This window comes from Mustelus asterias, unplaced genomic scaffold, assembly GCF_964213995.1.
Source record: "Mustelus asterias unplaced genomic scaffold, sMusAst1.hap1.1 HAP1_SCAFFOLD_1191, whole genome shotgun sequence".
NCBI lineage: Eukaryota > Metazoa > Chordata > Chondrichthyes > Carcharhiniformes > Triakidae > Mustelus > Mustelus asterias.
The window spans coordinates 51,557-64,772 of NW_027591136.1; the positions used below are offsets into that span (position 1 = coordinate 51,557).

Here is a 13,216-nt window from a genome sequence, read left to right on the forward strand (position 1 = left end):
CCCCCCCACTTCGCCACCATAGTGGCCAGGAGGTCTTTAAAATCTACCCGAGGGTGAGGAGGGGGGTGCGTGGTCGGGGCAGGAGGTCTAACATCCTGTCTCGCCAGTAAGATGGACCCCACCCCCCCTCACGGTTGGAACTCCTCTGACATTGCCCCGGTGATGAGTTCCATGGAACATTCCGGTTGTTAGGTGGGCTCCGGTGTAGAGAACGGTGTGTGGGGGTGGGGGGGGGGGGGGAAACGAGGGAACGGGGTTGCAGGAGCAGAGGGTCCAGGTGAAGAGGTGGTGGTTGGTTGGGGGGGGGGTGGCGGGGAGGAGGAGGTCATACACTCTGACCATAAATTCAGTTCCCACAACCATTCACCTTTGGACATTGCTCAGACTGAGGTGAGGGTGGCACAGTGTGGGTCAGCGCTGTTGCCTCACGGCGCCAGGGACCCACCTTCGATTCCGGCCATCGGGGTCACTGTCTTTGCGGTGTCTGCACGCTCTCCCCGTGTCTGCGTGGGTTTCCTCCGGGTGCTCCGGTTTCCTCCCACAGTCCGAAAGACGTGCGGGTTAGGGTGCATTGGCTAAATTGTCCCTTAGTGTCCAAAGATGTGTAGGTTAGGGTGGATTGGCCATGCTAAATTGTCCCCTTAGTGTCCAAAGATGTGTAGGTTAGGGTGGATTGGCCATGCTAAATTGCCCCTTAGTGTCCAAAGATGTGTAGGTTAGGGTGGATTGGCCATGCTAAATTGCCCCTTAGTGTCCAAAGATGTGTAGGTTAGGGTGGATTGGCCATGCTAAATTGCCCCTTAGTGTCCAAAGATGTGTAGGTTAGGGTGGATTGGCCATGCTAAATTGCCCCTTAGTGTCCAAAGATGTGTAGGTTAGGGTGGATTGGCCATGCTAAATTGCCCCTTAGTGTCCAAAGATGTGTAGGTTAGGGTGGATTGGCCATGCTAAATTGCCCCTTAGTGTCCAAAGATGTGTAGGTTAGGGTGGATTGGCCATGCTAAATTGCCCCTTAGTGTCCAAAGATGTGTAGGTTAGGGTGGATTGACCATGCTAAATTGTCCCTTCGTGTCCAAAGATGTGCAGGTTAGGGTGGATTGGCCATGCTAAATTGTCCCTTAGTGTCCAAAGATGTGTAGGTTAGGGTGGATTGGCCATGCTAAATTGTCCCCTTAGTGTCCAAAGATGTGTAGGTTAGGGTGGATTGGCCATGCTAAATTGCCCCTTAGTGTCCAAAGATGTGTAGGTTAGGGTGGATTGGCCATGCTAAATTGCCCCTTAGTGTCCAAAGATGTGTAGGTTAGGGTGGATTGGCCATGCTAAATTGCCCCTTAGTGTCCAAAGATGTGTAGGTTAGGGTGGATTGGCCATGCTAAATTGCCCCTTAGTGTCCAAAGATGTGTAGGTTAGGGTGGATTGACCATGCTAAATTGCCCCTTAGTGTCCAAAGATGTGTAGGTTAGGGTGGATTGGCCATGCTAAATTGCCCCTTAGTGTCCAAAGATGTGTAGGTTAGGGTGGATTGGCCATGCTAAATTGCCCCTTAGTGTCCAAAGATGTGTAGGTTAGGGTGGATTGGCCATGCTAAATTGCCCCTTAGTGTCCAAAGATGTGCGGGTTAGGGGGATTGGCCATGCTAAATTGTCCCTTAGTGTCCAAAGATGTGTAGGTTAGGGTGGATTGGCCATGCTAAATTGCCCCTTAGTGTCCAAAGATATGCGGGTTAGGGGGATTGGCCATGCTAAATTGTCCCTTAGTGTCCAAAGATGTGCGGGTTAGGGTGGATTGGCCATGCTAAATTGCCCCTTAGTGTCCAAAGATGTGTAGGTTAGGGTGGATTGGTCATGCTAAATTGCCCCTTAGTGTCCAAAGATGTGCGGGTTAGGGTGGATTGGCCATGCTAAATTGCCCCTTAGTGTCCAAAGATGTGTAGGTTAGGGTGGATTGGTCATGCTAAATTGCCCCTTAGTGTCCAAAGATGTGTGGGTTAGGTGGATTGGCCGTGCTAAATTGCCCCTTAGTGTCCAAAGATGTGTAGGTTAGGTGGATTCGCCATGCTAAATTGTCCCTTAGTGTCCAAAGATGTGTAGGTTAGGTGGATTGGCTATGCTAAATTGCCTCTTAGTGTCCAAAGATGTGTGGGTTAGGTGGATTGGCCATGCTAATTTGTCCCTTAGTGTCAGGGGGACTAGCTAGGGTAAATGCATGGGGTGACGGGGATAGGGCCTGGGTGGGATTGTGGTTGGTGCAGACTCAATGGGCCGAATGGCCTCCTTCTGCACTGTAAGGATTCTGTTCACCCAGTGTGTCAGGTACAGCAGGCAGTAAAGAAGGCAGATGGTATGTGGGCCTTCATAGCGAGAGGATTGGAGTACAGGGATAAGGATGTTTTGCTGCAATTGTACAGGGCGTTGGTGAGGCCACACCTGGAGTATTGTGGGCAGTTTTGGGTCCCCCGTATCTAAGGAAGGATGTGCCGGCCCTTGGAAAGGGTCCAGAGGAGGTTCACAAGAATGATCCCTGGAATGAAGAGCTTGTCGTATGAGGAACGGGTTGAGGACTCTGGGTTTGTACTCATTGGGAGTTCAGAAGGATGAGGGGGGGATCTTATTGAAACTTCCAGGATACTGCGAGGCCTGGATAGAGTGGACGTGGAGAGGATGTTTCCACTAGTAGGAAAAACTAGAACCAGAGGGACAACCTCAGGCTAAAGGGACGCTCCTTTAGAACAGAGATGAGGAGGAATTTCTCCAGCCAGAGAGTGGTGAATGTGTGGAACTCTTTGCCGCAGAAGGCTGTGGAGGCCCTGGTCATTGAGTGTCTTTAAGACAGAGATAGATAGGTTCTTGATTAATAAGGGGGTCAGGGGGGAAAAGGCAGGAGAATGGGGATGAGAAAAATATCAGCCATGATTGAATGGCGGGGCAGACTCGATGGGCCGAGTGGCCTCATTCTGCTCCTATGTCTAATGATCTTAATTGGTATGGGGGGGGGGGTTAAAGGTTAAGGGGAAAAGGCGGGAGAATGAAGGGGGCTGAGAAACGTATCAGCTGTGGCATAGCAGACTCGATGGGCCGAATGGTCTAATTTTGCACCGATATCTTATGGGCGTGGTCAGGGAGGGGACCCACTGGACACAAATTTATGCATTGGAATTTGAGTGACAGGACCCTTTGGTATACCCCCGTGGGGGGGGGGTGCTTTAGTCATGCAAGTTTTTTTTATATATATATCAAGAAAATTATTATAAATGTTAAAACGATTCACCAAAACTTTGTCTCGTGAAATACGTACACTGTGACGCCCATTAGTCTAACGCATGTCAACGTGTCACGGGCATCGTGGCGAATGCCAGCCAGTAGATGGCGGCGTTGGTGGAGTCCGCACAAACCCGGGCGCCTTGGGAGACTCGGGGCTCCAAAGTCTTGACGCGCACTCTCGCAAAAGGGAGCTATCGTGTCGGGCTTGTCCACTCTTGATTCAATCAATCACTACACGTGTAAATATATTGCGATTACTTTTGTCTGCATTTGATAGTAAAGGTTCTTCAGTTGACCGAAGACATTTGTGTGTGTGTGTGATTTTTTTTAAAAAACAAAATGGAAGACAGACTACAGAATGGGGCGGGACAGCGACAAACCCGAATGGGTGGCACAGAGTGGGTTAGCGCTGCTGCCTCACGGAACCCGGGGTCGATTCCCGGCTCGGGGGGGGGGGGGGGTCACCGTCTGTGCGGAGTCTGCACGTTCTCCCCGTGTCTGCGTGGGTTTCCTCCGGGTGCTCCGGTTTCCCCCCTACAGTCCGGGAGACGGGGCTGGGTTCGGGTGCATTGGGCCGTGCTAAATTCTCCCTCAGTGTAAGCCCGAACAGGAGTGTGGGCGACTCGGGGGATTTTCAAAGTAACTTCATTGCGGTGTTAATGTAAGCCTACTTGTGGTTAATAAATTAAACAATCCTCTGATACGTGTCAGGTGATGCGTTCCGGGCGAGACTATGTTTCTAGGTGTCCAGATCACCAACAACCTGTCCTGGTCCCCCCCACGCCGACACTACAGTTAAGAAAGCCCCACCAACGCCTCTACTTTCTCAGAAGACGAAGGAAATTTGGCATGTCCGCTACGACTCTCACCAACTTTTACAGATACATCATAGTGCACGGTGTCACAGTGGGTTAGCGCTGCTGCCTCACAGCGCCAGGGACCCGGGTTCGATTCCTGGCTTCGAAACATAGAAAAACTACAGCACAAAACAGGCCCTTCGGCCCCACAAGTTGTGCCGAACATATCCCTACCTTTTAGGCCTACCTATAACCCTCCGTCCTACTAAGTCCCATGTACTCATCCAGGAGTCTCTTAAAAGACCCGATTGAGTTTGCCTCCACCACCACTGACGGCAGCCGATTCCACTCGCCCACCACCCTCTGTGTGAAAAACTTCCCCCTAACATCTCCCCTGTACCTACCCCCCAGCACCTTAAACCTGTGTCCTCTCGTAGCAGACATTTCCACCCTGGGAAAAAGCCTCTGAGAGTCCACCCGATCTATGCCTCTCAACATCTTATACACCTCTATTAGGTCTCCTCTCATCCTACGTCTCTCCAAGGAGAAAAGACCGAGCTCCCTCAGCCTATCCTCATAAGGCATGCCACTCAATCCAGGCAACATCCTTTTAATCTCCTCTGCACCCTTTCAATCTTTTCCACATTCTTCCTATAGTGGGGCGACCAGAACTGAGCACAGTACTCCAAGTGGGGTCTGACGAGGGTCTTATATAGCTGCATCATTATCCCCGGACTCCTAAACTCAATCCCTCTTGGGTCACTTGTCTGTGCGGAGTCTGCACGTTCTCCCCGTGTCTGCGTGGGTTTCCTCCGGGTGCTCCGGTTTCCTCCCACAGTCCAAACGATGTGCAGGTTAGGGTGGATTGGCCGTGCTAAATTGTCCCTTAGTGTCCAATGATGTGTAGGTTAGGGTGGATTGGCCATGCTAAATTGTCCCTTAGTGTCCAAAGATGTGTAGGTTAGGGTGGATTGGCCATGCTAAATAGCCCCTTAGTGTCCAATGATGTGTAGGTTAGGGTGGATTGGCCATGCTAAATTGTCCCTTAGTGTCCAAAGATGTGTAGGTTAGGGTGGATTGGCCATGCTAAAGTGTCCCTTAGTGTCCAAAGATGTGTAGGTTAGGGTGGATTGGCCATGCTAAATTGCCCCTTAGTGTCCAAAGATGTGTAGGTTAGGGTGGATTGGCCATGCTAAATTGTCCCTTAGTGTCCAAAGATGTGTAGGTTAGGGTGGATTGGCCATGCTAAATTGCCCCTTAGTGTCCAAAGATGTGTAGGTTAGGGTGGATTGGCCATGCTAAATTGTCCCTTAGTGTCTAAAGATGTGCAGGTTAGGGTGGATTGGCCATGCTAAATTGTCCCTTAGTGTCCAAAGATGTGTAGGTTAGGTGGATTGGCCATGCTAAATTGTCCCTTAGTGTCCAAAGATGTGTAGGTTAGGGTGGATTGGCCATGCTAAATTGTCCCTTAGTGTCCAAAGATGTGTAGGTTAGGGTGGATTGGCCATGCTAAATTGTCCCTTAGTGTCTAAAGATGTGCAGGTTAGGGTGGATTGGCCTGCTAAATTGTCCCTTAGTGTCCAAAGATGTGTAGGTTAGGGTGGATTGGCCATGCTAAATTGTCCCTTAGTGTCCAAAGATGTGTAGGTTAGGGTGGATTGGCCATGCTAAATTGTCCCTTAGTGTCCAAAGATGTGTAGGTTAGGGTGGATTGGCCATGCTAAATTGTCCCTTAGTGTCTAAAGATGTGCAGGTTAGGGTGGATTGGCCATGCTAAGTTGCCCCTTAGTGTCCAAAGATGTGTAGGTTAGGGTGGATTGGCCATGCTAAATTGCCCCTTAGTGTCCAAAGATGTGTAGGTTAGGGTGGATTGGCCATGCTAAATTGCCCCTTAGTGTCCAAAGATGTGTAGGTTAGGGTGGATTGGCCATGCTAAGTTACTCCGAAGAGTTGGGGTGCGAGCTAGGGGATAGGGCCTGGTGGGATTGCGGTCGACGCAGACTCGATGGGACGAATGGCCTCCTTCTGCTCACAGCTTGGTCTGGGGCTCCTGCTCTGCCCAAGACCGCAAGGAACCACAAAGGGTTTGTGTGTGTGTGAATGTAGCCCAGTCCCATCACGCAAACCAGCCTCCCATCCATTGACTCCGTCTACACTTCCCGCTGCCTCGGGGAAAAGCAGCCGGCATAATCAAGGACCCCCCCAACACACCCCGGACCCACACACCCCGGACATTCTCTCTTCCACCTTCTTCCGTCGGGGAAAAAGATACAAAAGTCTGAGGTCACGTACCGACCGACTCAAGAACAGCTTCTTCCCTGCTGCTGCCGTCAGACTTTTGAATGGACCTACCTCGCATTAAGTTGATCTTTCTCTACACCCCGAGCTGTGACTGTAACACTACATTCTGCACCCTCTCCTTTCCTTCTCCCCTCTGTACTCTATGAACGGTATGCTTTGTCTGTATAACGCGCAAGGAATGGGTTTAGAGGGATATGGGCCAAACGTGGGCAATTGGGACTAGTTTAGTGGTTTAAGAAAAAGGGGCGGCATGGACAAGCTGGGCCGAAGGGCCTGTTTCCATGCTGTAAACCCTCTGTGACCTGTTGCCTCCCGAATATCTCCCCACACGACCCGGTGTCAGATCTGGGTTGAGGAAAGTCGCTGATTGAAGCGGGGGGGGGGGGGGTTCAAAGAGCCAGGAGAGAGGGAAGGGGCCAAAGGGCCAGTTACGTATGGGCGACAATCACTGGACTCTTGTGTTCTTGAACAGGAAACGATTTTATTCTTCCATTCCGCTGGGGGCCGCGCGCACGGGATTAACCAGCCGCCGGGGGGGGGGGGGTTCCCACAGCAACAGCGGCGCCTCCTCCCCACCCCCGGAGCGACCAGTGTCCCACCCGTCACCCTCCCCGCCGGCAGCCGACGCAGCGGAGCGCACTCGCGCACGCGCGCACACCCATATACACCGGATCCGACGCTGCCTCGGAGCCAGGAACGCAGGGCTGGTGGGGGGGGGCCAACCCTTCATCCCAGCCCCGGGGTGGGGAGAGGCAGACGCAGAGAGGGAAGGTTGCGGTTCTCCCCCTGCTCCCCCCACCCCCCGGTTTATTTTTTCCCTGAGAGAGAGCTTCCCGTCAGCGCCAAACATTTCTTCAGGTCCAGCAACGTGGCGACTTCGGAATCGATCAGAGATTTCTCGACCTTCTGCGCCTTGAGCTCTCGGACGCGATTGCCCTGTGGGGGGCGACAGAAGAGGAATAAGGTCTAAACGGCCTTCAGGACCCCTCACCTCCACCAATGTTCTCCCTCCCGCCCCAACTCCCAGCCCTGTCAACATCCCTCTCTGCACCGCTCTGGGTATCCAGTCCATGGTGACTCTCTCTTCCCCCCCCGCGACCCCCGACCCCTCCCTCCTTCCAGACTGGACCACACCGCGCTCCATCCTTCACGCCTCCCTCTCTGCCCCTCTCCGTCCGCGTGCTGTGAAAAGTGAGCAGCGAATGAGTCAAAGCGGGAAAGGGATCGGACGGCCCTCAAATTCCGACGGCGCGTGAAGAGGCCATTCGGCCCAACGTCCAAAAATGTGTAGATTAGGGAGGGGATTGGCCATGCTAAATTGTCCCTTAGTGTCCAAAGATGTGTAGGTTAGGGGGATTGGCCATGCCAAATTGCCCCTTAGTGTCCAAAGATGTGCGGGTTAGGTGGATTGGCCATGCTAAATTGTCCCTTAGTGTCCAAAGATGTGTAGGTTAGGGGGGATTGGCCATGCTGAATTGTCCCTTAGTGTCCAAAGATGTGCAGGTTAGGGGGATTGGCCATGCCAAATTGTCCCTTAGTGTCGAAAGATGTGCGGGTTAGGTGGATTGGCCATGTTAAATTGCCCCTTAGTGTCCAAAGATGTGTAGGTTAGGGGGATTGGCCATGCTAAATTGTCCCTCAGTGTCCAAAGATGTGCAGGTTAGGTGGATTGGCCGTGCTAAATTGCACCTTAGTGTCCAAAGATGTGTAGGTTAGGGTGGATTGGCCATGCTAAATTGTCCCTTAGTGTCCAAAGATGTGTAGGTTAGGGTGGATTGGCCGTGCTAAATTACCCCTTAGTGTCCAAAGATGTGCAGGTTAGGGTGGATTGGCCATGCTAAATTGTCCCTTAGTGTCCAAAGATGTGTAGGTTAGATGGATTGGCCATGCTAAATTGTCCCTTAGTGTCCAAAGATGTGCAGTTAGGTGGATTGGCCGTGCTAAATTGCACCTTAGTGTCCAAAGATGTGTAGGTTAGGGTGGATTGGCCATGCTAAGTTGCCCCTTAGTGTCCAAAGATGTGTAGGATGGGTGGATTGGCCGTGCTAAATTGTCCCTTAGTATCCAAAGATGTGCAGGTTAGGGGGATTGGCCATGCTAAATTGCCCCTTAGCGTCCAAAGATGTGTAGGTTAGGTGGATTGGCCATGCTAAATTGTCCCTTAGTATCCAAAGATCTGCAGGTTAGGGTGGATTGGCCATGCTAAATTGTCCCTTAGTGTCCAAAGATGTGTAGGTTAGGGGGATTGGCCATGCTAAATTGTCTCTTAGTGTCCAAAGATGTGTAGGTTAGGGTGGATTGGCCATGCTAAATTGTCCCTTAGTGTCCAAAGATGTGTAGGTTAGGGTGGATTGGCCATGCTAAATTGTCCCTTAGTGTCCAAAGATGTGTAGGTTAGGGTGGATTGGCCATGCTAAATTGTCCCTTATTGTCCAAAGATGTGTAGGTTAGGGTGGATTGGCCATGCTAAATTGTCCCTTAGTGTCCAAAGATGTGTAGGTTAGGGGGATTGGCCATGCTAAATTGTCTCTTAGTGTCCCAAAGATGTGTAGGTTAGGTGGATTAGCCATGCTAAATTGCCCCTTAGTGTCCCAAAGATGTGTAGGTTAGGTGGATTGGCCGTGCTAAATTGTCCCTTAGTGTCCAAAGATGTGTAGGTTAGGGTGGATTGGCCATGCTAAATTGTCCCTTAGTGTCCAAAGATGTGTAGGTTAGGGTGGATTGGCCATGCTAAATTGTCCCTTAGTGTCCAAAGACGTGCAGGTTAGGTGGATTGGCCATGCTAAATTGTCCCTTAGTGTCCAAAGATGTGTAGGTTAGGGAGGATTGGCCATGCTAAACTGTCCCTTAGCGTCCAAAGATGTGTAGGTTAGGGAGGATTGGCCATGCTAAATTGTCCCTTAGTGTCCAAAGATGTGTAGGTTAGGGGGATTGGCCATGCCAAATTGCCCCTTAGTGTCCAAAGATGTGCGGGTTAGGTGGATTGGCCATGCTAAATTGTCCCTTAGTGTCCAAAGATGTGTAGGTTAGGGGGGATTGGCCATGCTGAATTGTCCCTTAGTGTCCAAAGATGTGCAGGTTAGGGGGATTGGCCATGCCAAATTGTCCCTTAGTGTCGAAAGATGTGCGGGTTAGGTGGATTGGCCATGCTAAATTGCCCCTTAGTGTCCAAAGATGTGTAGGTTAGGGGGATTGGCCATGCTAAATTGTCCCTCAGTGTCCAAAGATGTGCAGGTTAGGTGGATTGGCCGTGCTAAATTGCACCTTAGTGTCCAAAGATGTGTAGGTTAGGGTGGATTGGCCATGCTAAATTGCCCCTTAGTGTCCAAAGATGTGCAGGTTAGGGTGGATTGGCCATGGTAAATTGTCCCTTAGTGTCCAAAGATGTGTAGGTTAGATGGATTGGCCATGCTAAATTGTCCCTTAGTGTCCAAAGATGTGCAGTTAGGTGGATTGGCCGTGCTAAATTGCACCTTAGTGTCCAACGATGTGTAGGTTAGGGTGGATTGGCCATGCTAAGTTGCCCCTTAGTGTCCAAAGATGTGTAGGATGGGTGGATTGGCCGTGCTAAATTGTCCCTTAGTATCCAAAGATGTGCAGGTTAGGGGGATTGGCCATGCTAAATTGCCCCTTAGCGTCCAAAGATGTGTAGGTTAGGTGGATTGGCCATGCTAAATTGTCCCTTAGTATCCAAAGATCTGCAGGTTAGGGTGGATTGGCCATGCTAAATTGTCCCTTAGTGTCCAAAGATGTGTAGGTTAGGGTGGATTGGCCATGCTAAATTGTCCCTTAGTGTCCAAAATGTGTAGGTTAGGGGGATTGGCCATGCTAAATTGTCTCTTAGTGTCCCAAAGATGTGTAGGTTAGGGTGGATTGGCCATGCTAAATTGCCCCTTAGTGTCCCAAAGATGTGTAGGTTAGGTGGATTGGCCGTGCTAAATTGTCCCTTAGTGTCCAAAGATGTGCAGGTTAGGGTGGATTGGCCATGCTAAATTGCCCCTTAGTGTCCAAAGATGTGTAGGTTAGGGTGGATTGGCCATGCTAAATTGTCCCTTCGTGTCCAAAGATGTGTAGGTTAGGGTGGATTGGCCATGCTAAATTGTCCCTTAGTGTCCAAAGATGTGTCGGTTAGGGTGGATTGGCCATGCTAAACTGTCCCTTAGTGTCCAAAGATGTGTAGGTTAGGGTGAATTGGCCATGCTAAATTGTCCCTTCGTGTCCAAAGATGTGTAGGTTAGGGTGGATTGGCCATGCTAAATTGTCCCTTAGTGTCCAAAGATGTGTAGGTTAGGGAGGATTGGCCATGCTAAACTGTCCCTTAGCGTCCAAAGATGTGTAGGTTAGGGAGGATTGGCCATGCTAAATTGTCCCTTAGTGTCCAAAGATGTGTAGGTTAGGGGGATTGGCCATGCCAAATTGCCCCTTAGTGTCCAAAGATGTGCGGGTTAGGTGGATTGGCCATGCTAAATTGTCCCTTAGTGTCCAAAGATGTGTAGGTTAGGGGGGATTGGCCATGCTGAATTGTCCCTTAGTGTCCAAAGATGTGCAGGTTAGGGGGATTGGCCATGCCAAATTGTCCCTTAGTGTCGAAAGATGTGCGGGTTAGGTGGATTGGCCATGCTAAATTGCCCCTTAGTGTCCAAAGATGTGTAGGTTAGGGGGATTGGCCATGCTAAATTGTCCCTCAGTGTCCAAAGATGTGCAGGTTAGGTGGATTGGCCGTGCTAAATTGCACCTTAGTGTCCAAAGATGTGTAGGTTAGGGTGGATTGGCCATGCTAAATTGCCCCTTAGTGTCCAAAGATGTGCAGGTTAGGGTGGATTGGCCATGGTAAATTGTCCCTTAGTGTCCAAAGATGTGTAGGTTAGATGGATTGGCCATGCTAAATTGTCCCTTAGTGTCCAAAGATGTGTAGGTTAGGTGGATTGGCCGTGCTAAATTGCACCTTAGTGTCCAACGATGTGTAGGTTAGGGTGGATTGGCCATGCTAAGTTGCCCCTTAGTGTCCAAAGATGTGTAGGATGGGTGGATTGGCCGTGCTAAATTGTCCCTTAGTATCCAAAGATGTGCAGGTTAGGGGGATTGGCCATGCTAAATTGCCCCTTAGCGTCCAAAGATGTGTAGGTTAGGTGGATTGGCCATGCTAAATTGTCCCTTAGTATCCAAAGATCTGCAGGTTAGGGTGGATTGGCCATGCTAAATTGTCCCTTAGTGTCCAAAGATGTGTAGGTTAGGGTGGATTGGCCATGCTAAATTGTCCCTTAGTGTCCAAAGATGTGTAGGTTAGGGGGATTGGCCATGCTAAATTGTCTCTTAGTGTCCCAAAGATGTGTAGGTTAGGGTGGATTGGCCATGCTAAATTGCCCCTTAGTGTCCCAAAGATGTGTAGGTTAGGTGGATTGGCCGTGCTAAATTGTCCCTTAGTGTCCAAAGATGTGCAGGTTAGGGTGGATTGGCCGTGCTAAATTGTCCCTTCGTGTCCAAAGATGTGTAGGTTAGGGTGGATTGGCCATGCTAAATTGCCCCTTAGTGTCCAAAGATGTGTAGGTTAGGGTGGATTGGCCATGCTAAATTGTCCCTTCGTGTCCAAAGATGTGTAGGTTAGGGTGGATTGGCCATGCTAAATTGTCCCTTAGTGTCCAAAGATGTGTAGGTTAGGGTGGATTGGCCATGCTAAATTGTCCCTTCGTGTCCAAAGATGTGTAGGTTAGGGTGGATTGGCCATGCTAAATTGTCCCTTAGTGTCCAAAGATGTGTCGGTTAGGGTGGATTGGCCATGCTAAACTGTCCCTTAGTGTCCAAAGATGTGTAGGTTAGGGTGAATTGGCCATGCTAAATTGTCCCTTAGTGTCCAAAGATGTGTAGGTTAGGGGGATTGGCCATGCTAAATTGTCCCTTAGTGTCCAAAGATGTGTAGGTTAGGGTGGATTGGCCATGCTAAATTGCCCCTTAGTGTCCAAAGATGTGTAGGTTAGGGTGGATTGGCCATGCTAAATTGTCCCTTAGTGTCCAAAGATGTGCAGGTTAGGGTGAATTGGCCATGCTAAATTGTCCCTTAGTGTCCAAAGATGTGCAGGTTAGGGTGAATTGGCCATGCTAAATTGTCCCTTAGTGTCCAAAGATGTGCAGGTTAGGGTGGATTGGCCATGCTAAATTGTCCCTTAGTGTCCAAAGATGTGTAGGTTAGGGTGGATTGGCCATGCTAAATTGTCCCTTAGTGTCCAAAGATGTGCAGGTTAGGTGGATTGGCCATGCTAAATTGTCCCTTAGTGTCCAAAGATGTGTAGGTTAGGGTGGATTGGCCATGCTAAATTGTCCCTTAGTGTCCAAAGATGTGTAGGTTAGGGTGGATTGGCCATGCTAAATTGTCCCTTAGTGTCCAAAGATGTGCAGGTTAGGGTGGATTGGCCATGCTAAATTGTCCCTTAGTGTCCAAAGATGTGTAGGTTAGGGTGGATTGGCCATGCTAAATTGTCCCTTAGTGTCCAAAGATGTGTAGGTTAGGTGGATTGGCCATGCTAAATTGCCCCTTAGTGTCCAAAGATGTGTAGGTTAGGGTGGATTGGCCATGCTAAATTGTCCCTTAGTGTCCAAAGATGTGTAGGTTAGGGTGGATTGGCCATGCTAAACTGTCCCTTAGTATCCAAAGATCTGCAGGTTAGGGTGGATTGGCCATGCTAAATTGTCCCTTAGTGTCCAAAGATGTGTAGGTTAGGGGGGATTGGCCATGCTAAATTGTCCCTTAGTATCCAAAGATCTGCAGGCTAGGGTGGATTGGCCATGCTAAATTGTCCCTTAGTGTCCAAAGATGTGTAGGTTAGGGTGGATTGGCCATGCTAAATTGTCCCTTAGTGTCCA

The 13,216-nt window shown here is 50.0% G+C and overlaps 1 protein-coding gene across 1 annotated transcript in view; it reads right to left on the reverse strand.

Moving 5' to 3' along the window:
- Nucleotides 1–6,820: 6,820 nt before the first annotated feature.
- Nucleotides 6,821–13,216, reverse strand: part of LOC144488003 (methionine--tRNA ligase, cytoplasmic-like) — a gene marked incomplete at its 5' end in the record, with an annotated part of 52,077 nt that continues 45,681 nt past the window's right edge. Inside the window, 1 exon segment of the mRNA XM_078206021.1 lies at nt 6,821–7,294. Within this exon segment, the coding sequence (XP_078062147.1) occupies nt 7,166–7,294 (129 nt within the window).